This window comes from Labrus bergylta, chromosome 11, assembly GCF_963930695.1.
Source record: "Labrus bergylta chromosome 11, fLabBer1.1, whole genome shotgun sequence".
Taxonomy (NCBI): domain Eukaryota; kingdom Metazoa; phylum Chordata; class Actinopteri; order Labriformes; family Labridae; genus Labrus; species Labrus bergylta.
The window spans coordinates 2,271,095-2,295,904 of NC_089205.1; the positions used below are offsets into that span (position 1 = coordinate 2,271,095).

At 41.7% G+C, this 24,810-nt stretch overlaps 1 protein-coding gene across 12 annotated transcripts in view; it reads left to right on the top strand.

Moving 5' to 3' along the window:
- The first annotated feature begins 6,424 nt into the window (after positions 1-6,424).
- kirrel3b (kirre like nephrin family adhesion molecule 3b) overlaps positions 6,425-24,810 on the top strand; it is a 162,717-nt gene continuing 144,331 nt past the window's right edge. For 5 of the 12 annotated variants that reach the window (XM_065960378.1, XM_065960379.1, XM_065960382.1 and 2 more), the window contains exon 1: positions 6,426-6,960. In XM_065960378.1, coding sequence (XP_065816450.1) covers positions 6,918-6,960 — 43 coding nt within the window. In that variant the 5' untranslated portion in view covers positions 6,426-6,917. Of the gene's footprint in view, positions 6,961-24,810 lie in introns of all 12 variants that reach the window. The other 7 variants (XM_065960375.1, XM_065960376.1, XM_065960380.1 and 4 more) reach the window with 2 other exon arrangements.

The following is a 24,810-nucleotide window of genomic DNA, read 5'->3' on the forward strand; positions in this document are numbered from 1 at the left end:
AAAAATGCTTCATATTTGATTTCTGCTCACAGGTATGTTCTTTTCCATTTGAGAATACATCCAATTACATTACAATTTTGTTTTTGTTTCTTACATTTCTGGTCTTAGTATAAGTATATCTCACATGGACGTATCTGAACCAGCAGCTTTTAAACACATTTGAATTAAAAGGGTTTTGCTTTGTCTCCAGAGTAATCGGTGTATGATGTTAAAAGCATGGCTTCAGGCGTCTTAACTGCTCAGACTAGCAGCTCATTGGTTGATCTGCATTTTTCAGTTAAGACCACTGGCAAAACACTTAGGCTAGGTTAACTGAATATTATTAATGTAGGCTGTTAATGGGCTGATTCAGCGTATTTTTTCATCCAGAGTTTTTTGCACGACAGCATTTTACTTATTTTTAAGGAAACGCACCAATCCTGTGTTTGTGCTATCCCACTTGAGAGTAACATATCCCCCACAGAGAGATGCTTCCCTTGGAGAATCACCCCAAGGCAATTAAAATGTCTGACTGCAATGAAAGACACAAATCCCTAGTTTTGGAAGGGAGAGAGTGAGCAACAAAAAACATGGCTGTTGCCAATAGAATTTATTTATTTATTTACTTAATAAATAGTTAATATAATATATATATATATAATTTTTTTTTTTTTAACTTTTTTTTAATACGAAAGAGTTTAGTTTTTTTCAAGATACTTGCTTTTCAAAAACAGTTTCAATCTTTGAGTTAAGACTGGAGTGGAAGCATTCATCATGTATGGGCATCAACAGCCTCTGTTTCTGAATGCACACTATACTACAGCATGTCAGTGGAATAAAAAAACATACATGTTGGTCTCTGACTGATAATTTTTCCTCAGCTGACATCTTCAATCGACAGGCATAAAGTCCTCTTCAAGCCATTAAGACAATCCATAATCCAACACAACAAATGTTATTTACCTCGCATCATGTCAGCATGGGAGGCAGCATGCAAAGAAGAAGTCGATAGTCGATCTCTGAGATGTAAAACAACATGCGTACATTTCCCTCTCTTGGAGGGATTCCAGCTTGACTTATGCAAAGTCCTGTGACCCCTGACAAGCTTTCTTGAGTGCATACTGCTGACCATTGCTCCTGACCTACCTCCAGATGAGCACGACAAACAAATCTGTACTACTGTTTTGCATACCATGGAAATAAATACAAAAAAAACCTCTCAAATGCACACTGCAGTAAAGTTGAAATTTAATTTAGAGTCTGTTGGGGCCCTAGTAAAAAAACAATTGGGGGGACCTCGAACCAGCATTCATCTCCATTATGTCTACCACTGTCCCCACGCTTACTCCTCCTCTTTTTTCCTGTTTATTTTTTCTCTCCTGTAGACAAACAATTCCTCTTAATTGTTTCTTTGTCCACTATCATTGAGAAACTTTGGTTTTCACAGCACACTGAGCAGGTGCTATCAGATGGGGGCACCCTTTAGGGAGGTTTCCTACTCTCATTGCAAAATTTGCACATTTTGGGCCACTTCTGAAACTTCTTAAATTTGAGCCCCATACCGGTCTGGGGCCCCAAGCAAGGGCCTGCCTTGCCTGTCGACAAGCAGTGCCTTTGAAACTAACTGAGTCAGAGAGGAGCTCCAGGCTTAAGGAAGACATTTACTATTTGCTAAGAAAAGAAAATGTGCTCAATTTAAATTAATTCAGGACATTTTGCAAAGAAATGCAATGTTAGTAAAGACAAACACAAATAATACTTTCAGTCTGATGTGATGACTTCTGCATTACTTGGAAATTATTGGTTTAATTTTTCCACAGAACTGTGCTGCTGTGTTTAAAAAGAAGAACATCCTTCTTCCAAATAACTTTCTGAAAAAAAGAAAAGATGGTGAATGGTGTCTACTTCCTGGTTAAATTAAGTCATTTAACATCTTATATTTAAAACTTTTTACTTTTGTAGCGTGGATAAGCTCAGGGGAAGTCTGTAACCAGGGCTTCTTTAGTTGAGCTATACTTGTGATTCCTCACGATCCATGCAGGTTGCCTCTTGTATTGCTTGCTTTGCTACTCTAATTCCATATCATTTCAAAGCACAATTGTCTAAAGTTCATCTCACAAAGCTCGCAGAGTAGAGTAACAATGAGGTCAAGTCAACCCTAGACAAAGACAAGCACAGTGCAGGAAAAGAAGGGATTCAGGACGTTATGATCCTGACCTTCAATTAGTCAACGTAAACAGAACGACAAGTATGGAACAATTGCCTTTTTCATACTAAATGAAATGTAACTGAACATTATGCCACCAGCATCCTGTTTCTCTCAGCAAGGGTCCCCGTCTAAAAAAAGGACTCTGCATGAAAATGAGATGTCGTCACTCGCCCTGCTTCCTGCCAGGCCTTGCCATACTGTTTAATTCCATTCATTTAGATCCTCTGCTCTGCCACTTTGCAGACTTGATTAGAATGAGAATCTGACGCATTAGGGCTAGAGAAGGAGCACCTCTGGGGAATCATATGACTGACCAAGATTGAGTGGATGTCCTTCATTGAAAGACAACTGGCTGATTTGCTAATTTCAAAATACGAATTGATGGTAACACACACTCAACATACACAATGCACACTGGGACACACACACACAGCTACAGATTGCAGTGTTTCAGACCTCTCAGTGTCTCAACAGCGGATGTGCAGGCCCAAGAGAAATACACAGATATGTCACTTTCTATTTAGCTCAAAAACAGAGTGGCTGTCCATCATCTTAATGTGTCACTTTTTGAGTGTGACAATGCGGCTCCGCATTTCATCTGGTGAAGGGATGGGGAGGATTTCATGGACTAGAAAAGGAGAGAAGTGCAGCTTGCACACTTCAATTTCATTATCCCACATTGTTGCAAATGTTACAAGATGATATACATTTATCAAAATAATCATTACACTTTTATTTATTTCCCTCAATGCCATTTGTTATATTTCCATTAACAGTTTTAAAACACAGTGCCAAACAGCATTAGTCTCTGCTCTTAGTTTTGGATTGATTCTCAGTCTGTTCTTGTTAATTTTTAAGCCTTCAAGTTTCAAAGGTCACTTTGCAACCCAACCCTGAGTAATTAAATTAGTCAGGGGCTGCTGTTTTGCTGTGCAGTGCAAGATGTGCTCCTTGAGCTTTGACATGCAAGCTTGAGAAAGTACTGGAAAAAAAAAAATGAGCCATTTCTCACTTGGAGAGAATCTGCGTGGAATAATCCTGTTTTTTGAAAGTTGTACTCGCAAGAAAATAATTCCTTTATCCCCATGTTACAACTGTTGAAAATAGTCCTTATCATTATTATTATTGCAATTATTATTTTGTACAGGTACTTTGTGCCCAGTTTTGTCATGATTTAGTTTTGTATTATGTATATTTTCAGAGTTTAGATTTCCTTTCTTATTTTATTTTGTCTCCTTCATACCTGGTGTTTGCTTGTTTCCCTCGTGTGTTTTATTTTAATGTTTCCTAATTTAGTCTTTTGTGTTTCCTGTTTTATTGTGTAATTTCTTATCCATGTGTTTATCTGTTTCCTTTGTATTTATCTGTTGATAATCCTGATTTAAGTTTTCAGTGTTTCCTGTTTTATTTTGTAGTCCTTGCCCCTGTGAATAACGTTGCTGTTTGCGTTTACACAAACTGCTCCTCCTGGAAATATAGTTTAAGTGTGAAAGCCCTGATAGAAAACTAAAACATAGTTGGAAAAGTGTCCATAAAAAAACTAAATCAGATCATTGGCTAAAGTGATGTCAATTGGCTTGGCCAAATAATTTCACTTTGAAAATAAAGTCAAAAACCAAATCTGAGCTGTTGGACTTTGAAAGCCCTCTAACCTGCTCCTCGTCTCTGCTTGAGGCAAGAGGCTCAAGGCTACATTAGCTCCTATTAGTGTTAGAAACTCAAATTTCCCATCAAACTGTCCATCTGCTTTAGTTGCAATCGGGGTTATGTCGACGTCAACTTTTGATGAGGAAGAAGTATGCACGGAAAAGTATTTCAAAAACATGTCCGGTTATGTTTTTTGAATTGTCAAACTTAGTAAAAAAAGATAGTAAAACACATATTATTTATATAAATTACATATCAGCCTATCAAATATGGGTAAACTTTTTGTAAATATTATGACTCAAAACATGTTTGGGTGAAATCTAACCCCTTATTGTGGGTTTTTGGACCAGTTCAGGTCCTCATTTTCAACAGATATCGCAGAAATTAATCCACTCTATGTGGTTTATAGTACCAAGCAGGGGGTTGGGGATTGTGGACGTCAAATATTCCAATGTTTACCTCTTTACTAGCTGTATTCAACCTCCAGGCACTTAAGCTCCATTGTTATTCTTTGGCCCTACTCATCATGTTCTTAGGCAGCATGCAAATCTGTTATCCTCTGATTCGGCCGCACGGGGGTTGTTTTTGTGTGTAGCTGTTATTTGCACTGATGAAAAGACCACCTGTCATCCTCTGGCCCTTTGATTAGATTAGGAAGTCAAAGAGATGGATTAAATTAATATGTTGTGGACTAGAGCCTCATGTTGTGCTTACTGTGTCATTATCGGACTTCTAATCTAAGCACATTTCTGTACATCTTAAATTAATATTTGATCAGCCCCCACCACTCCAGTTTGTAATTTTAATAAATTCTAATACAAAAAAAAAAAAAAAGAGAGGGTAAAGCCTAGCAATCATGTTGCACCCCCCATTAATGGAGGCTATAGCCCATGTTGGAGCAGCTGTGGGTTCTAATCCGACCTGGGTGCACTGCTGTATGTCACCCCCCACTCTTTTAGCTGTCCTGACCAATTAAGGCAGAAATGGCCCAAAAATTAAGGGAGTTCCTCTTACAAGCAACATTTATTTACTCATGCTTTAGTAATGGCGCTCTATTCTTCCAACCATCCATCCATCCAGATAGATAGTGGAGGGGCGGCAGTGGGTAGGTCATAGGTTTGATCAAAAGGGTTGAGGTGTCCTTGAGGAAGACCTGTGTCCTTGTATGCATGTGATTTTTCAATACTCATGGATACTTTACATAGCAACTTCTCCCATCTGTGTGTGAATGGCCGGAGCTGGCGATCAAACCCCTGACCTTCATGACCGAGAGATGACCGACTCTACCACTGAGCCAATGTCGCCCCTATAGATAGATCTATCCATCTATAGGCCTTTTTGGACTGCAGGAACTTTTTCATAATTCTAGGAGCTTTTGGAACCCTCCCCCTTCTTTATTCATTCAACAGAGCAGGAACTACGAACTATTTAAGTTCCTAGAACCCAGTTAAGAGGAATCTTTTTAGCTTTGCTTCAGAGTAGATACTCTCCAAGAGCAAACGGGACTTTAGGTGACATAAGCGCACAGTGATTGGTCCATATTTCATTGCATGTTGAATATACGAGCCAATCCAGTACCTCCAACCCTCCATTTTTAAATCCCACTGTAAACACAAGCAAATAACAGTTGGTAAAACCTCTTCAAATCATTAAAAGTGGAAAAAAAATATGGACAAATGGACCAACGATGTGCAGGCATTATTATATCTTTGAGAGAGCAGAGAGAGAGAAAAACAACTCCCCATGGTGTGTAGTTCTCAGGGAAGTCTGTAATGGATAGTCTTCAAAAATTCACCAGAACTCTTCGTTCCAAAAAACACCTTATCTGTCTGTCAGTCTGCTGATAGGTCCGTCTATCTAAGTCTTTAACTTTCATAATGAAATATACAAAACTGAATGTGAAGTGCAAATCATTTGGTTATTTCTCTATAGTTTTATAAAATCAAGCATTGTGTTTGTGTAGTCAGACACACAGCCGAAAGAAAACCCCCTCTTTAATAAACATAACCAGGAGGAAACCTTGTTACTAAGTATGCAGTGCATTTAGCCTTTTTATGACGTCTTGCATCATGGCTCCTTGAGTGAGTGACTATGAATCTAATTCAGCCCTGATAAAAAATTGGATAGGAATGAACACTATGGCTTGGGTCTTGAATGCTAATGTAGCCTTTATCCATTTTCAGCTCACGGTTTCCAAAATTCAGCTCCGTACGTAGATTCTTAAAAAAGGCAGGGGTCTTTATGGGAATGGAAGGGAGTGGGGGTGGGGGGAAACTGCACTTTTTGTTAAGTGGACGTCTGTGTTATTTGTAGCTATAGATGCCAAGTTGCACCTATTCTCATTCTAATTGGAACTTCAGCCTCTCTGTTTCTCCCATGGCAGCCCTCGTTCCCAGAGTGAGGATCCGAGTCTCCCAGCCTCACAATCAGCCACAGCCACCCAGACAGTCAGCCTGAGAGCGAGAGAGAAGAGAGCGAGAGAGAGAGAGAGAGAGATAGGGATAGAAGGGAGGGGGGGGGGGAGGAGTCTCCTTGTTCAGCTCCATCCCCTGACTGTGTCTGCTATACGTGAGTGGTAGAGCAAGAGAGGGGGGAGAGAGAGAGAGCATGAGAGAGAAAGAGAAGGAGGAGGGGGGGTAAGTGTGGGATGAGGAGACTGAGGATGGATAGGCAACGGGAAACTGTGCGAGCGAGAGAGAGAAAGAGTGAGCGTGTGTAGGCTCAGAGTCAGCAGCGGAGACACAGAAAGTCTACAAGCGCACATCAACAAGAGAGCATGAGAGAGCTGACCACCGGCAACTCTGAAGACTGACACGGACAGAGAGACACAGAGAGACCAAGGACAAGAAGAATCAAAAGAAGAAGGACTGAAGACTGACTAGCTGCCTTCCACTATAGGGTAGTTAAAGGAGACACCACTGAGGGACTGTAGCATCCGCCCCCCCCCCCCCCCCCCCCCCCAGCAGCACAGAGGAGCACTGTCTCATCTCGTGCATGCGTTAGTGCCTGCCAACTCCAATTTCACAGTCGACCACTGTTTTCTCGTAGGTTTTGCCCCCCCCCCCCCCTGCACTCCCAAGTCATGATCCCTTGGGTCCTCCTGCTCCTGTGGATCTCCGGACATGGTGAGTTTTTTCCCAGATTAAGTTGCTTGTTTATCAAAATTTCATGTGCTTGTGATTTGCTATGTGGCTTGCTGGCTGGGATCTGTCTCTGAAAATCATTCTTGTACTGTCTGAGCTTGTTGCTGCCATCTGTGTTTTTTTAACTGTTTATAATAAAACACAGTTTACTACATCTGGTGTCATAGAAGAAATGAGGAAGAACACGCCTGCGTGGTTGTTCTAGAGCTGAGGAGATGTGAACAGTAGTCGACACTTTTCTGTCATAGCTTTGAGACTTTGAGAGTTAAATACTTCCTATGCGGGGGTTAAAAACGCCTGTCACACACACACAGACACACACCAACAGCACCCTGTGACCCTAGTCCAGTTCAGTCAAGCGTTCACTCCTGAGTCACATTGTTTGGAACTGACAGCCCTTTCCCCTATTGAGTCCAACTACAGGGGGTCTGCTTGGAAGAATAGAGAGAGGAAAAAGTTAACAGTGAAGTGATTCAGAGGGCAGACTCTAGAGCTAAGCTTTTCCATCTCGAGCCCTTTGGAGAGCCTCGGCTGTTGTTATTTTTATTCCTAGACAGTCTGTTTGTGGACAGAATGAGGATGAATTGGTTGTTTCCCCAGCTTACCACCAGGTGGTTGTCTTTGGAAAACAATAGAGGTGAGGAAAGTACAGCGAAAACTCTTCCCTCTGTTGTGTCTGAGCAAGAGAAGGACACACACTGAATCAGACAGTGGATGCTTGTCTCAGAGCATCATCTGCGTCCTACAACATCGCCCTGGTTTACTACACCCCCCCCCCCCCCCCCCCCCCATAGGGTTGGGGTCACTGACACTGCCGCCACCTCTTTTCAAAGCCTGATCCTGTCACATTGGACTACATCCTAAGGAGGTCATGTCTGTGTCTCCACATATGTGTGTGTGTGTGTGTGTGTGTGCGCGCTGATTTGTACAGCCGTGTCCCAGAGGGAGTTGTAACCATTTCATTGAAAAGAGCACAGAAAATGCTAAATTAAGTTTGTTGACATGTTTTTGCTAAAACTGACAACTTAAGACTTTGCAACATGCTGCTGACACAGCAGCAACAAATGAAACTCGGTAAACAAGCTCATTTGCTACATCTTGGAATTTAGCTGTTTCACATTTTGATTTATTGGATGCAATGAAAAAGAAGGGAGCAAACTCATCAAATTGCTGTGTTTATACTTTTTTTCTGCTAACTACTTGTAGAAAGAAGATTGTCACAACGGACTATTTTTAACTAAAGTGATGTCGCTTTGAATTCTCTTCAGCAGCCGAGTTTTAATGTGTAGATCGCTTCCATAGAGGGTGTCAGCTGTATTTTCTGTTTTATCACGACTGTGTATGACTTGGGATTGTGACCCAAGTTGTGTAAGTGGACCCACAGTGAGTCGAGACATTTTAAGCTTCTCTGTCTTGATCACATCAGCCTTTTGTTACGTTGCTGTGAAAGGACATAATTCGCTGTACTGCTGATGCTGTAACTGTTCCTGATGTTGAGGCTTTGCTCTGTTCCTGTGATTTTATTGTCAAGTCTTTCTGCACCATCTGTGCTTACTGCGATGCAGAAATACATGATCAGTCATTAGTTTTTTTTTTTTTTCTCCTGCACTCTGTTAAGCATCTGCTATGTTTTATAACCACGTCTGACTTCTACAGCATCTCAAACACCCAGCACTGTATTTCTCTATCTTTGCAAGAGGCATTAAAATCTGTAGGAGAGGGTTGTACTCTGATTTGGGCTTTTGTCCTGGGTCCGTCACATTTACATCCACATGCCTTCACGGCATTAAAAAAAAGTTCTATAGGGAAAATCCCAGACCATATTTTAGACCGTATTTGCTGGAATGAGGCGATTGCAACAACTGGAAAGAGAGCCGATTGCTGTGCATTTCTGCACAGTTGGTTATTACCATAATATAAAATAGTGCTTTTTCCTGCCAGGTAAACAGGGGATAACAACCTTCCTCCTCTATGCATGCCTCAGGGGAGGAAAAAGTGCTTCCCTGTAGCTTACTGTTGTTGTACAAATTACGGCTCTGTTTATGTGCCAAGCCGGTGTCAGCAGAAAGCTGCGGAAAACAATCTAGTTTTTATGAACAGGGGGGGACAGAGGGGAGTTGTGGCCATAGCTCTCATATACTTAGACGCAGCAGCTCTCCTGCGAGAGAGAAAGAGAGCGTGAAAATGAGGGAATAAGTAAGAGAGAAGCAGAGAGAGGAGTCAGTTCATATGCAGAGGCGCTGAGCAATTTATTTTCTCACAACTTAGAGGAATAAATGGTCCAGAGTGGAAAAAAAGATGGAGCGGAGGAGAATAAGGGGGAATGAAAGCCGTTGGGAAATGCTCTCCAACCCCGACTGTGCTGCTGGCGCGTGGACCGTACTTTTTTTTTTTCTTCACTGTCACGTCTCCTGCCTGTGACAGATGACACTGCAACAGTCAGGAAGATCTGGGACAGCCTCCAGATAAACATTCACTTCAGGCCAAACTTGTCTAAGACTGGGTCCATTCCTTTGCAACACCTCCTCTCGATACCTCCTCCCATTCAATCTACACAGTGTCGCAAACATCTCTCACTTGATTTCACTTTTCTCACAATCTCTCTCTCTGTCTCCCAGACCCGTCCCCCTTATTTGTCCGTCTTTTCTTCTCTTTCGCTGTGAGATGCATTGTGATTGAGAACCCCAGCCTGTGTCAGGCAGAGGGTGAAATATTTGTGAAAGCATGATGTCTCGGTGGAGGAGGGGCAGTTTAAGAATAGTCTTGTACTGAATGTGCCGGGCGCTAAAGAAAATGTGCTACAGAAAAAATAAATCACACATTGTCAATGTTAAGCGTATGGGCTCCCTCAGTCTCTTCCCCCTTCCTCTCTTCCCGTGTCTCTCCAGCTCTCCTTTTATTGTCTCTGAATGACCCTCATGAAATTAGCATGCAAACTGCCTTGGCTAGTGGGTTTCTGGACTACTTTCTCAGGGAAGTAAGATCTTGTTTTGGGGCTGTCTCTAACAGAATTCGTCCACTAGGGGCAGTGTTGCTGCACAGGAACAGTATCCCAATCTTGTCTAAAAAAAAATCTCCTAACCCCCTCGAGCCACCCCATCGCCCTTCATTATCCCCCACCCTCTAATATATCTTGTGTCAGAACTCCTGATTTCAGCACCCAGCCAGACTAAGCTGTTTCTTAGTCCTGGAAAGCATGTCTTAGTACCCCCAACCGCCACTATTTCATTTACTGCTGTCTATTAACTGCTGTCTGACGACTCTAAATCCGCTTTTCATGGGCGGCAGGCTTTGATACATATTTCTCAACCAAAGTATAATTAAATGTCTTTCCAATGTCATGTCTAGTTGTGTGGATTTTTTTTTTATAGACGGAGAAATCATTCTCGCTTTTCCAAAGGGGAAAAAAAAATACAAGAAAGAAATACAGCCCATTACATTGCAAACAGAAATACCAATTTTCAGCTTCATAATTATGAATGGTTATTTGTAAGCAAGACACAGTGCTGTGTAATGCACAGATTATGACCATAATAACTCAGAGGTAATTAATTAATTTATTGCCCTTAATGGGAATGCAACATAAAATCTTGCAGAAGTCTGCTTCAGGATATTTAAGATGCCTGTTATAAGAAACACAAAAAAATGTCCTTGTCCTGTTCCTATGACTTACCCAGTCACCATTCATGACACTTGGCTTGAGTAATAACTAACCCTGGCTGGATCATGCCATGCAAACACAGTGAGTGACAGATGATGTCATCAGTTCATGATTGAGCCTGGTGGCGTGCAGTTTGTTTTCTTGTTTGTGCTGCATGTCCCATCAAGGCTAGCCAGCTTAAGTCACCTCAGCCGCCGTGACCCCTGCTCATTTCTGTGCCACGATAAATTAAGCCTACTGTAATCCCCCTGAGCCGAGTGCCCTGTTGGATATTTATGGTAATAAGTAAACATATGAATAAATAATCTCAGAGACTGCTGCTTGACAGCTGGAATTTCTAAGTCCCTATGTGTGGCAGTTGTTTTGTCAGTAATGACTAGAGATGCTTTTTTCAAGAAAGACTGGTGGCTTTTCTATGGATTTTCAAAAAACAGAAAAAAATCTATATATTGCTCATGAAATGCATAAATAGAGCTCACATTACAGCACGTTGTTCCTCTAAAGCACAGAATCGAGTTCATGTTTTATTTGAAGAAACCATCAAAATGAGAATGCCGATGTAAGTAAGTACAGAATATCCAATGAAAGCAGTTTGGATCAAAGCTTCATTTGGAGTCTGTCAGGATTCAGGTCAGCTGGGGAAAGGAATATGATTGGTCTGGAGTGTTCTTGGAAAAAACCAGGCAGTGATCTCCCTCGCCTGTAGTCAGTCAGGCAGTCAACAAAATCAAGCTGTTTACTGTGGGGCTTCATTATCCATCGAGAAGACTCTCTTCTCAGCCCCAACAGTCTTCTTTAGTACCAACCAATCAACCCCACAAGCCCCTCATCTCCTCGCTCTCTCTCCCCGAGACTCTGCCGCTGGATCTCATTCCTCGGGGGATGAATTTATCCAGATTGGAGCACTCAGCAAAAGGGCATTATCCCGGATTACATGTCTGTTGGGCGGCAGTGTTAAAGTAATTCAAACAGATGCTGTAGTGATCACTAGGTCACCTGTGAAGGCAGGGTTAGCATCTGCAATATCTCACTCAGTCCTTATTGTTGCTACTTCATCCTTCTGAGATTGTGTACATGGAAGACAGCATTAAAGATCTTTTACATGGGATGAATAAAAACAAAAATCTTGATGTAGAGATCTGTTGTTAAATGTAGAGACATGTTTGGAAGCCCTCTCTGATCCCAGTCAGGATTTTATTTGGTGACGGATTATGGGATGGATTAATGGCTTCTAAATTGCAGTTTAATGCACAGGAAACAGGAGACTGTTTTTTTCCCCAATAAAGTAACTGAAGACCAGCTCCACATGGCTGTGTGTTCAGATGCTACGGGTGCTGTTAGTAGAGTAGTGGAGTATCATACAGTGCTGTTTTTCCTTTCAGAGGACAAAGCGTCGACACAGCATGGACTAAAGGGAAAAAAAATGGTGTTTTGTGCTTTGACTGTGTCCTTTGTGTGCTAATCTCGACTCCACCTAGGCAAGGCTCTGATAGATAGATTATTTTTTCTTGCTACTGAGATTTGTGATTGTTTGTAAGACACAGGTGGGTTCAAACAATGAAGGACACAAAGTTTGTTCCTTTCTTTGTCAAAGCCCTGCTTTAAAAAACCTGAGGAATTAATAAGACGTGATGTTCATTTTGTGTCACATTCAGCCTTGCACATCCATCCCCCCTTTTTTACAGACCAATTCAATAACAAGGAGGATTAAAATTATTTTTTATTTCAAATACATTTTGTCCTGTCAAGTAGTTTTTGAAAAACAATATCCCATTTCCAGAAAGGATTCATAGAACATAGATATTCTATTGTAAGACGTCTGTTTTTAGAAATACAGTGCATGTTGTTTACTCTGCATGGGTGAGACCACTGTGCTTGACTCAACATCTGTCATGGAAACAGGCAAACAAAACAACAACACAAGGTTTTGCAGGTGAAAATGTGAAATGTGCGAACAAAAGGATGCAGAGACATTATCTGTGGCTGTGATGCAAATAGTATCTTATCTATATAACTCTTAAACTACATTTATGTTGGTGGTAATGACGATAGCGACTTCAATCAGGAGAGACTGAAGTAAGAGTTTAAGATTATGTATTTAACAGTTTAAGAAAAGATAAATATGCAATGTTTTTGTGCATTAGACTCCGTCATGATGACTTCATGCAGTCAGAGGGGTAGAGAGGCTGACAGCAGGATAGGATATCCCCCCTGTGGAGTGTAGAGACTGGTGGTGGTGATGATGATAAAAGAATGCAGGATGTGATGAGGAGTGGGTTTCTGAGGCTGTATCTGAACTCTGCTGAGCTGGAATGGAGGTGACCTGGGTGGAGGAGGGTCACAGCGATCTCACTGGAATGACAAACTGACTTTAGTAGAGAGAAAACAGGTTTTAAAATGTGACAAGCAGCAGGATGATTGGGTGAAATAGGTTGATTTATTACTTAAAGAGTTAACGACCAAAAACATCTGATCACCAGAGCAGGTAGACGGTGAAGTCGTAGAGAGGGAGTGACTAAATTGAATGAATGTTTGAGAGAATATAACCAGTCTCCCTGCTTGAACTTACACTGAGCTCCATATGTCAAGCTTGCGCTAAAATGTTAAGTTCTAAGTTAAGAGTTCTATGCAATTAATTCACCATGAATATACCTGTTCTGTGGAAAACAGCATGTAGGACAGTTGCTCAGATGCTCTCCATTGTCCTGGTTCACACCAACTAACTTGTCATTGCCAATTTGGAAGTTGAACTTAGGGTTATACATCCATTTAAATGTATCTAACTAATTGTTCAATGGCAATTCACTGCATCCTGTGTGCAGACTTACATATTGCAGCTTCAAAAAAACAAGGTTTTCCTAGTTATGCAATATGCTTAAATAATTAAATGTATCAGCCTCACAGAAGTAACTGAATATGCTTCACATTTAAATTTGACACCTGGGCAAATGCAGCTTTTAGTGTGAAGATTAAAGTTAAATTCAATTAGGTGCATGCCCTGTGTTGCTGCTGGAGCTAAGTAATATTCACTAACGTCCTACCATATTATGAAATATGGCCACTAATGTATTTTGCTTTACTCCTGAGGTTGAAACATGTCCATTATTGAACATGTAACCGATGAAAAGAGCTTTGCAGCTAAAAAAAAAAAAAAAAAAAAAAAAGCCAGATAGACTCATGTGTATGTGGAAGAAGGTTCATTGACTGTCCTGGTCTGAAACATTCTGTCCCATTTCTTGGGTGGTTGGTGCCATCTGTGCTGATCTACAGATAGACGAGTAAAGTCTCATGCAAGTCTTGCTACAGCACAGTTCTGCTACCAAACTCATGCAACATGTCCCAGTATTGCTTTAATCACTTGTGAGTAAATCATGCTGCGAATGCGTTGTCATGATTGTGAAAGGCTGCGTTGGATAGAGCCCAGAAGATGCATGCGGTGCTTCAGCGCAGGAGGCACTTGAGAAATTGGGTTGCAGATCTGATAAGGACCTAGCTAGTGTTTGGTGGGAAGTTTCTGGGACAGCTCAATATTAAACCTGGATGAACTCATCCCTTCCTCCTCTCTCTCTCTGCTTCTCAGTCCAAAGATTCATAACAATATGCTCATGTAGGAGATGTTCATACTGCCCGCTTTACCAAAAGTATGTGTTTGTGTGCAGGTGAGCTTGTGTGGTGTCTGTGCATTTTCTACCGTGCCACGACAATTACAGCTGCGAGCCTTGAATGGCAATATAAATGCAAATCAGCCTTTTAACTTGTACAAGCAGAATCTGTGGAGGTAGAAGCTTCTCACCTGTGGATGAATGTGGTTGTGTCTCTGCCTGCCATTACAGCTCCTGTGCATGTTCTGACAAAGGCAGTGGCATGTGCAATACTTCCATTTTATTAGCAAACCTTGAGGCTGTTGTATGTGTCTGGACTTCAGTATAATAAAAGGTCGATGGTCACACAGTCACACATAGTGATGCGCCTCTGGCATTACCTCCCTACTTGTGTGCTTCCGTTTTGATAGTTAACCAAATTTTTTGCTCAGTATTCTCAAATGGGAAGCCTTGGTGGCCTCTATTTATTAAACTAATAGGAAAACAGTCATCTCTGTGGCAGCAGTGAGAGACATGGCTTTTTGAAAGGCTATTTGATCTGGCACTGATACCAAAAGATGTTTTATTCAGCAAGGCACATCAGTCACAATAGTAGCACAAACTTGCTCCTGATCCAAGCCAAAACTTTTTTGAAATCTGCCAAGGGGGGTACTGTGTAGCTTTGAAAATGAAAAATGCAACCCTCCCCCAACACTCCCATGCACTATGTAGATGTGATTTTTTTTTTCTTTTTCACCAGATGCCAAATGAGGCTTTGAGCCACCTGCCTGTCCCACTAAGACAATTAAGCAATTGGGAAGAAAGGGCCATTCACTAGTCGGGATTGCAATGTTAGCATAGGAGCCAGAAACTGCCCTGCACACTGCCCCTCCCCCCACAATACACTCTTTCAGCACCACTTATGTTGGCGCTGTGCCAACTCCGTTCCTATTTGAGTATTTGTTGCGGGAAATGAGGGAGCGTTTGACACCAGTCTTAGGAAATCTCTGACATGAAATACTTGCTTTGAATGTTGATAGAAAAATCCTTCTATTGGTCTCCGTGCCCATTCAGTGCAAGGCCTGTTGCTGTGTGTCATTATAATTGTTTACGAGGCAAAGCTTTATCCGGCACAGCCATCATACAGAAAGACATGCCGTAAAAGACACACACATACATTCATACCGTCTCTTGCATTACCAAGAGCAATCTGCCTGAGCAGAATAATAAATGGAAAAAGCTACCGAGAATGTAGACAGCTCAACAGTATTAGTGAGCCCTATACCATGCTATAAATATATATATATATGGACTGATCATGAAACATTAATATCTGTATGAAGGACTGAGGCTGTATTGATTGTGAGCTGTTGTTTCTGATGCTTCTTTAATATGGTGGTGCTTGGAGTCACTGTGCCTACTTTAATTCATGGCCTATTTTTAAATGCAATAATAATGTGGTGTCACAAGCAGGATCAGCTGAAGGCAAACCTAAAATATATGAGACCGAGTCTCTGCCGCTACACGTATTTCAATGCCTTAACACCTGGTATCTTCAGTACATTAATTTTCAGCTGTGCTCTTCAAGTAGATATCAGAAACCTGGTCGAGTAAACAAAGAGAATTAAAGAATAATGAATTATCTAAAGGCCACTCCAGTATTCACTTGGCTGATTTGGAAGCTGAAGAGCTCTTGTCGCACTCTCTGATTTTTTTATTTTATTTTATCAAGTGCGATTTAATATTGTGGAGGCTGGCCCGGGCACTGAAAAAAAAAAATGCTAATGCACATTGGGGAGTTTAAATGATTTGCTATCCTTTCAAATGTGTTGGCAGGGGTTTTCAATCTGGCTGGCGTCCTGGGGGAATTCGCAGTGGTCATTGCTCAATCCCTAGGGGACATTAGTGCAAATCACAAAGGAGCACAGAAGTCATTTCAGTTTTTCAGCTTTTCGTTTGGCCACCGCCCAATACTAAATGGCAGAGGAACCGCTCACAATACTGGGCAGGGCAAACCCCATTGCCTTCTTCCGTCTCTAACCCATTAAACCTGATTTAATCAAATCAAAAATACCACAGGGCAGACCCATTTGAGACAACCTGAAGACAAACAGTTGAGGAAGAACCAGAAGGCCTTGGGGTGAACCAAGGGCACGGCCATCCATTACTTCTCTGTGCAACGAAGAGCGCAGGGACATGGCAGATGCCTGCGGTGCACAATGATGAACAGACTCCACATCAAAGATTGGATTAGAGTGGCAGGAGAGAGAACCCTAAAAGCCATGCGTACTTATTGAACCCTTATCTAAAGCGATAATGTTTCAGGAGAAAGGCCCATGTAACGACAGATGAGTGGACAGTGACCTGTAAAGAACTAACATCAGGTAAAATGGAGACGGCGGCTAGACAGGTCCGGCATGGTCAACTCATCTTCTTTAAAGAGCAGGAAGCAGAACCAGAGGATAGCTGCTGCAAAATGGACTGTCAATTGCATTGTCATCATCACAGGTGTGTCTATTTTAGAGTGGCTTGGTGCTCTGGTTCACTGTCATTTTTGTCCCATTCATCACTGATGCATTTTGGGAAAATAGCTGTAGTGTTATTTCTAAAAATGTGGATTCTCTGAAAGGACTGTTTAGTGTAGTGGTTGGGTTTGTGATGAAATCTAAATTTGACCGTGCACTTTGTTTGTATGTTAAAAAAATGTAATTTCAAAGGAGTATTGGGAGCACAATTGTCAATACTGGTGCAGATAGCAAAACAAAGGGAAAGAAGTTGAATATAAATAGAACGTGCATCTGAAGGATTTCGTAAAGTCACTGGAGGAAAGCAAAGCAGCATTTAGGCAAAGTCCTGCTCTCATTTTTTTTTTCAGAATGACTAGAGGATTTTCTCCCTGCTGGAAGGCAATGTTATCTTATATTAGATGGATGATGGTAATGACAACACAATGCCTTCCAAGGTAAACAAAATATATCCAGCGCTTGGGAGAGTAAGTGAAAGGAGAAGAAAGCACGACAATGAGAGAAAAAGCAAAAAAGCAATCTCAAAGGGAAAGCATTCTTGTCACAAATTAAAACATATCTGCTTCTTGCAGCCCTAATCCTTAATACCAGTGTATTAGCTGTCTGAGAAGTGCATATGTGCAAACAAGCACAAATGTTATTATTCCTCACTTGCGTTGTATGCTAATTTTATTACTTCACATTGTTTGTCTATTGACTCCAAAAAGCTTTGGTTCAAAGTGCTTATCAATGTTTTTCTTTTTTCCAAAGGACTCCAAGAGACTCTTTTCTAGAAGAGTAGTAGATTAATACTGTTTATGTATTTAAGTATTTTGAAAAACGGTGAATGGATTGCACTTAAATGGTTCCTTTCTTGTCTCCCAACCACTCAAAGCTCTTAACACCACTGCCACATTAACCCCTTCATTCTCAAACATTCATACTCTGATCAGAGAGGATTCTATGTGAAGTGCCAACCCGCCTATAACAATAGAAATCAAAATCACAATCTCATACTCATATACCAGCTTGGGGTCCAATGTCTCCCTCAAGAACACCATGATAAGTCGAGTGGAGGTGCCATTCATTGTACTGGATCTACAAACAGGTGGACAACCTGCTCAGAAAGACAACGTGCCCCTGTGTGACTGTTAACTTATGTCTCACTGGGATCTACTTGAAGCAGTCAGTGTCACTATCCCAATAGTGTGTGACATCGCCACAGCGCAGAAAGGAATCTAAAGATGATCGTGGCAGCACACAGTGGGATGTTAAAGGGTGTCACCATTACCCCCCATCACCTCAACTTAAAATTGTTATGAGATTGAGTTATTGAATTATTTACAAGGCTATGATTTAAAAAAAAAAAAAAAAACACCAAAAAACGGTTGAATCTACAAATTCGAGCACAGCCTCATTTTAAGCACGGTGAAAACGATCTTGTAAAATAATGTTGTATCTCCTGCCGCCCCAAAGAGTGTCCTCCAGATGGGTGCACTTCACATTGAGTGGAGAGTTAATGGCTTGGAATCTACTGTCAGTCCTCATCTGCAGGCTCTCTGTAACTGCTTAATGCTATCATATTTCTCTCTGTCTTTTTTTTAGATGTCTAAATAAAAATGGATTGGAGGGATTGATTCTGTTCAGAAGAAAAAATATGCATTTGAGCTTATACATCAAGTAAAAACTATGAGATATAAATAACACAATTCGCAACCACGAGACATTATTACGTTCAGAAATAGTCCTATGTGCAGTTTCTCGGGCATTAGCTGAAGGACAATCATTAAATGAGAGCCCGGTGTAGGTCCAGGGGATTGGTATTGTTGTTTACTCCAAAGCAGACATATTTTAGCTTATCCCTCAGCTCTGATCCTTTTGATCATCACCTTCCATATTGGATATGAAATGGAGAACGAACAGCTCCGCAACACAAGTGACTTTCAGAGTTCTGTGACTCTTTGAAGGCTGCCAAACAAGTGTCTTTCATCTCCAAAAACCAGCAACCGCCTTCTACAAAAGGAGAACAGGACAAAATGAGAGAGGAGGAAGTATCCAGGGCTTGGAAATGAGAAAAAAAAAGAAAAAAAAGTAAAGATTGTGGGGTCTCTTTGTGATCGTATTTCCTCTAAGGTCTCATGTGAGGGGAATGACATGTACTTCACACAGGCACAGTGATTCTCGGGCATCCGTCAAACATCGTGAGCTGGGGGGAAAAAAATCCGGTTTATCAGGACTTACAGACTTATTTACTCGCTGAAAAGTCAGGCTAATTTCTTCCTTGATTAATGAGGTGACAAAACGGAACGGCGCTGATGCATGGATGAGCCTCAACAGGAAATCTAGAATGAATCTCAGAGGCAAATTGATGCTTTTGAAATCTGTCTCTAATTTGATTCACCTGCCTGCTGCAGCAGAAGCCATTATATCCTCCCCTTTGTGTCAATTTACGAGGGGCTATCAGGCTTTTAAGAATCCAATACTGTTGGGTGGCTGATGCATTAGGCTGCATGCATCATGTTGATCTCAATAAGAAGGATCCTGAGCATTTTTATTGAGTGAGAAAAAGAAAATAGGCTGTGAATTCTAAAGAGAGAGGATAAAGAAAAACAACGAATGATCAAGTTTTGTTGTGTAGGAGCCTTCAGTGGAGGGAGGGAGGGAGGGAGAAGAAGAAAAGACGAAAAAAAAGGCCTATACTTCCTGAATCAGTTATCCTTGAATTAATGATGGAACGGGAGCGATCGTGTCTCCCCACAGAGACATGAACCAGATTTCAACCCAGAGCTCCCTAGAGGTGGAGGGCCAGCATCTCTCTGACAGGACATCTGGTCCCTGAGCATTGGCCACTAGGGGGTCCATGTCGCCACCTTAATTGTAATGTCTTCCTCTCGAAAAAAACTAGGGCAGCTTTCCATAAAAAGGGGAGGAGGAAGAGGGGAGCCTCTATCTGCTGGGGCCGTGTCGGCATGCCACATCATTTAAGCTGAAAGCTCTAATAAATTACAGCAACAGATCGCTGTGAACAAACAAAGCTTAATGGAAATAAATAGAGAATTATCAGCCGAGAAATAAAAGGGAAAAAAAAAAGAATTAAATTAGTGCAAAGAGGGTGGATGAAAGGATGTCAGGCCTACATAACACAAGCATTAAATGGGCAAATTGCCACTTTAAGAGATAGGAAATGTTTCGTTCTCATCATTGCTTCTGTTGAAAATGGAGAATAATGAGAGAATCCCTGAGCAGGCCTAACACCCTCATCCCTTATCTGACTCTTTAAAAATGTCCCTTCTCCATTGCCGTTCTCCTCCCTCTCTCCTTGTTTTTCCTTCACAAAAAGAAAAAAAAATGTCTGCAGATTGTTCTGCTTGAGGACCTTTTGTTCCATCATTGCAGCCAGGCTAGAGAAAGCCTTGAACTTTCGTGGTTTAAAATGCTTAGGCATGTGGAAAAGACAGAAAGAGATGGAAGGAGGAGGAAATGTCTGTCAGGGGGAAACGTTAGTCAGGTGCCATCAGCATTAAAACTGTCCATCTAGGGAACCCTTGAAAGAAATGCAGGTCCCTGAGGCTCTGAGCCAACTTTACTCCAACTATGTGACCAATCTTTTTTGGGGAAAAAGCCAGAAGCAAAGGCATGTACAGCCACAGCCAAAATGTCAAAAAAGGCCCCGAAATGTGAAACAAGCCAATCAGAACCTGAACTGTCAGGTGCACAGTACATGCAGTTAAACTTAATTTAAAAGCCTGAAAGCTCCCGGCCTGCAGGGTGAACACACCGCCTCTGAGAGAAGACAGGGATCAGACTCTGAACTGTGGCTGAGTCATATTCATCTGATAGCATACAGCTAATTGAAGCTGTCCTCGTTGAGTTTAATAATTTGGCTCCATGGAGATTGAAGGTCAATCACAGAGGTTTCAGTGTATCCTGTGTAACTTTCTACAAAGACGTCTTAAAGCCTCCCTGTTACTCATTTATGAAGTTATTGGGTTTGAATTAATAACATTGTATTGGTTACATTTGAATTAGTTTACATTTAAAAAAGGGCGATCCTCAGCTTTGTTAGAAATTATATCTGGCCTTTTAGAAAAGGCTCACTGTCTTAAGTTTAATCAGGTCCCAAAAGGAGAGGTCGAGGTATAGTGCCATTTTGCTCTCCCTGACAATAAAAAAATCGTATGGTTTCTGAGTTTAAGTGCCACAGGGGTGCTGTTGTGTTGCTGAATTAAACAGCGTAGCATCTTTAATCCTGCAGGGAGGTCCTTAACCACAGGCTGAAGTTTTCTCCATCCCACTTTGCTGTAGCCAGAATCTATTGGACCTGAGCCGAGGTTAGACCGTGCCATGGACATAGCATCCCATTGCTTTTATAATGAGCTCTAAAAAAAAAAGGAACTCGAGAGGTCAGACACCACGAGACTCCTGATGAAAACTAATTGAGAGTGTCACTCAACAACAATAAACCAATAAGTAGAACTGCTTTGGCTTTATGCATGAGAGCTATTTGAGTAAGCACTTAAAAGAAGAACACGGAGCATCACTAGGGGAGAGGGGTGTGAGGCATAATAGCTGTATCTGGGGGATCGCACGCCCTGCTTTTCAGACATACTTTGTGTATCTATGTTGCCGCAATGCTCCCGTGTTGGTGTGTGTTTCTGCATGTGTACCTGTGTGCGTGTGCATATCTTGAGTGTGGTTGTGTATTCTCTGGAGTTGGTGCACTTAGGTTTTTGTGTATGCTCGTGTGTTGAGTGTGACGAGACCACAGAGGGTTTGTCCACAACAGAGAGCAGTGCATTTTTCGAAAGGTGCCAGAATGAGTTTGTCACAGAGAGCGTAAACTTGAGGAGAAAGGGGGACTGCGTAGAGAGAGAGAGAGACTTTCCCCAGGCCCCCAGAGTCTGTCAGACTGATTAAGTCACAGGGCTGGAGTGAGTGTTGGGAAACTGAACCAGAGCATGCTAGGGGAGCATGCTATGACAGCAGGGGGGGAAATAAAGAAATAAATAGCAACATGTGAGTACTAATATGGCTGCACATGTGCACTTACTTATACCTGACCCCTGGGACTCACGCTGGGCACACTGTACACCAGCTTGCATCCCTTCATCCCACCCCCCCCCCCCCAGCCTCTACACCCCGAGGCGACATAAAGCAGGTCAGGGGCGTCTTAAAGTTCACAAAATGCGACATGACAGGACAACTCCAACATATGCCTCTGTGACAGTGAAGCAAATAGATGACGGATGGCAGTGTACTGTGTCTTAAGGGGGAAGAGGAAAATGCAAAAAGGAACACGTAGCCTACCTTATCTTCCCCCTCTCGGTTGCGTTAGATCTTGCACGGAGACAGAACACAGAGGAAAGAAAAAAGGCTAAAACAGTGCAAGTTTTAAACTCGAGAAAGTATGGATCTATACTTGTTACTGAAATAATAAACCATAGAAAAACCTCAGCCCACTCGCAGGCCCTGCCTGTCTGTCACCGCTGCTTTATTTGCCAGAAATGCCAAGTGCCTTTGAACCCTCCAGAAAGAAGGGCAGACAACCATTCCACGAAGCACGATCATCCACCAGACTAAAAGATGAGCTCTCGTTCTTTGTTCAGGGGACCCCGGCTGCTCTGAAGTGCCCTACTTGCTCTCTGTCTCTGTATATCCATCTCTCCCTGCCACACAGAGGCCTGCTGCAGACTTGTTGGTATATAGCAGAAGGGCAGCATCATTAGCTATACAGCAGGCTGCCCACATAGGAAAACTTTTGGCAGTACAATCACAAATGACACAAGAGCTGTAGAGGATTGCTTCCCCGTAAAAACCATCAATAAACCCAGGTACTGTACGTGGTGGTTATTGCTCACTAGCTGGAAATGTTAAAAAAAGGCTGCCATCTCAACTTTGTCCTCCCACGACTGGCCACCCCCGTACTGAAATTAACATCACTCGTCCTCTCCTCCACAGGCTCTACAGTCCCATTGCTATGCCAAAGCACAATCTATAGCACCTCTAGCAGCACATGCTAATTGCTCGCTATTCGCAGAGAGAAAAGGGGCTCCCTGAATTAAGAGTCATTTAGCGAGGGACTGAGTTGAGCACAGCGCTTTGCGATGCCTACGAGCTAATGTCTCTGCTATCTCGCATAAAGCTCTAAAAATGTAGTGTCGAGTGAAAACTGGCTCTCTCCACATTATGATGCAAATTCAAACCTGTGCTTAGCTTCATGGGTAATTACTGTGCCAGAACAAAATAGCACAGCTAATAGGTTCAAAGTAGTCCATCAAACAAGAAACAAGAACACTGCCTTTGTGAGAAAATGTTGCTTTTGTCTGTGTTAAGGACCCAGAATCAATGTGTGCTAAACAACACTTTGGTCTTTGCACAGATTTTTATTTGTCAGACAAGAACTTGATTTGGCTGTGTTTCTTTCAAAGGCAATTCAAAAAAATAGATTCCTCAGTATTGAGGAGCTCTGCAGGAAGTATCCCCCCCCCCCCCCCTTAAGGGGGGGGATAAAACAGTGCAAACAGTGGGGGCAGTGTGCCCCTTTGATCAAGGGCATGTCTATGTTGATGACAATGAGAAATCTGCGGGCTGTCCCAAGAGTGTTGTAACCCTACCTTCAAAGTACACTTGTTTTTCCTTTTTGCAACATCCTCTTTTCTGCTGCTTTCTTCAACTGTGTTAACTGATGCTTTTATTTGTTGAGATCAGACAAAGCATCAAATAACAGGAAGTCCTGATTAAACATTTGATGCATTGATGTTTTTTTTTCAACTTGCAGTGCAAATAGACAAAAAAACAAAACTAGTGGAATTGACCTACTAACTGCACATGCCATTGACAATATCTACATGTACATTGAAGCTATAGATGTATATCTGCAAATGTTGTCACTAAGTCTACAAAGCGTCATTTTGAATATTCCAGTGAGTGCATGTGTATGTGTGAGTGTTTGGTAGAGATCTGATATGTGAGAGGACAGCTTCTCTTTCTGGTCTCTCCCCGGTTTTCTTAAGGCCATTCACTGGCACTCCACTGTGCCTTCTGTGCGAGCCATATCAGCAAGACGGGCATAAAGAGCAATCCTCTATGACTGGGACCGACCCCGGTGCTGTTGCTGGGTCAAGGTCTGAGCCATTGACACCAGCTGGGTCCCTCTGCCACTTGCAATACATACTCAGATAGCATCATGTTGTGTGGGTCTTTGGGAGACATACTTGTACATCACGGTGATGCTATCATAGAGTTCTGATCTGATCCATCCATCCATCCTTTCTTACTTTCATCCTTTCCGTCCGTCCATCCATCCATCTTGCTTGCTGTGTAGCTATCTAGGTATCTATCTGTCTTTCTGTGTGACTTTGAATTTAATTGGATATCCCCTCTAACTGACAATAGCCTAATCACCTGAATTAGGCAGATACACTGATGTGTATCAGTGTATAATGTAGCCCATTGTTTTCAACATATAGAGGCTTAATTAAGAACCCTTCCAATGTTAGTGCCTTAAGTAAGTGTTTAATTGAGACTACAATTAGGCTTTAAGTGCTTGCAAATTAGAAGTTGCTCAAATATAAAAATACAGGTACCCAAGACTTAATGCACCAAGCACCATTTAACAAGAGCTTTTATTTAACTACAGAAGGAAAGATTATCCAACCATGAAAATAAAATAAAGCCATGCTCTTTAAAATAAACAGAAAATAGATATTGTGATCAGATAAAGTTGTCTCTAGAGACACACCAAAATTCAAACCTGTGGTCTAAAGAGGATGTAATATTCACTGCAATGGACAACACGATAGTATCCAAATGGATCAAATAACAGTCTGATTATTCCTTCTTTTTGATTTTTAACTTGTTAATTGGAGATAAGACAGTAGAATGCATTGTGCATAGTTTGAACTTATTGGACATGAATATATGCAGCACAACATATCTGACTGGAACTGGCCTGTTGGATAATGTCTAACAGTGTTGAAATTTGGGGTTTAAATAAAAAATTGTCAAGGGTGCATTTAAAAAAAAAAAAAAAAAACATTGCCAGAATTGTTGAAGTACTGTGGGTTGCTTTGGTTGAACAGTCCAA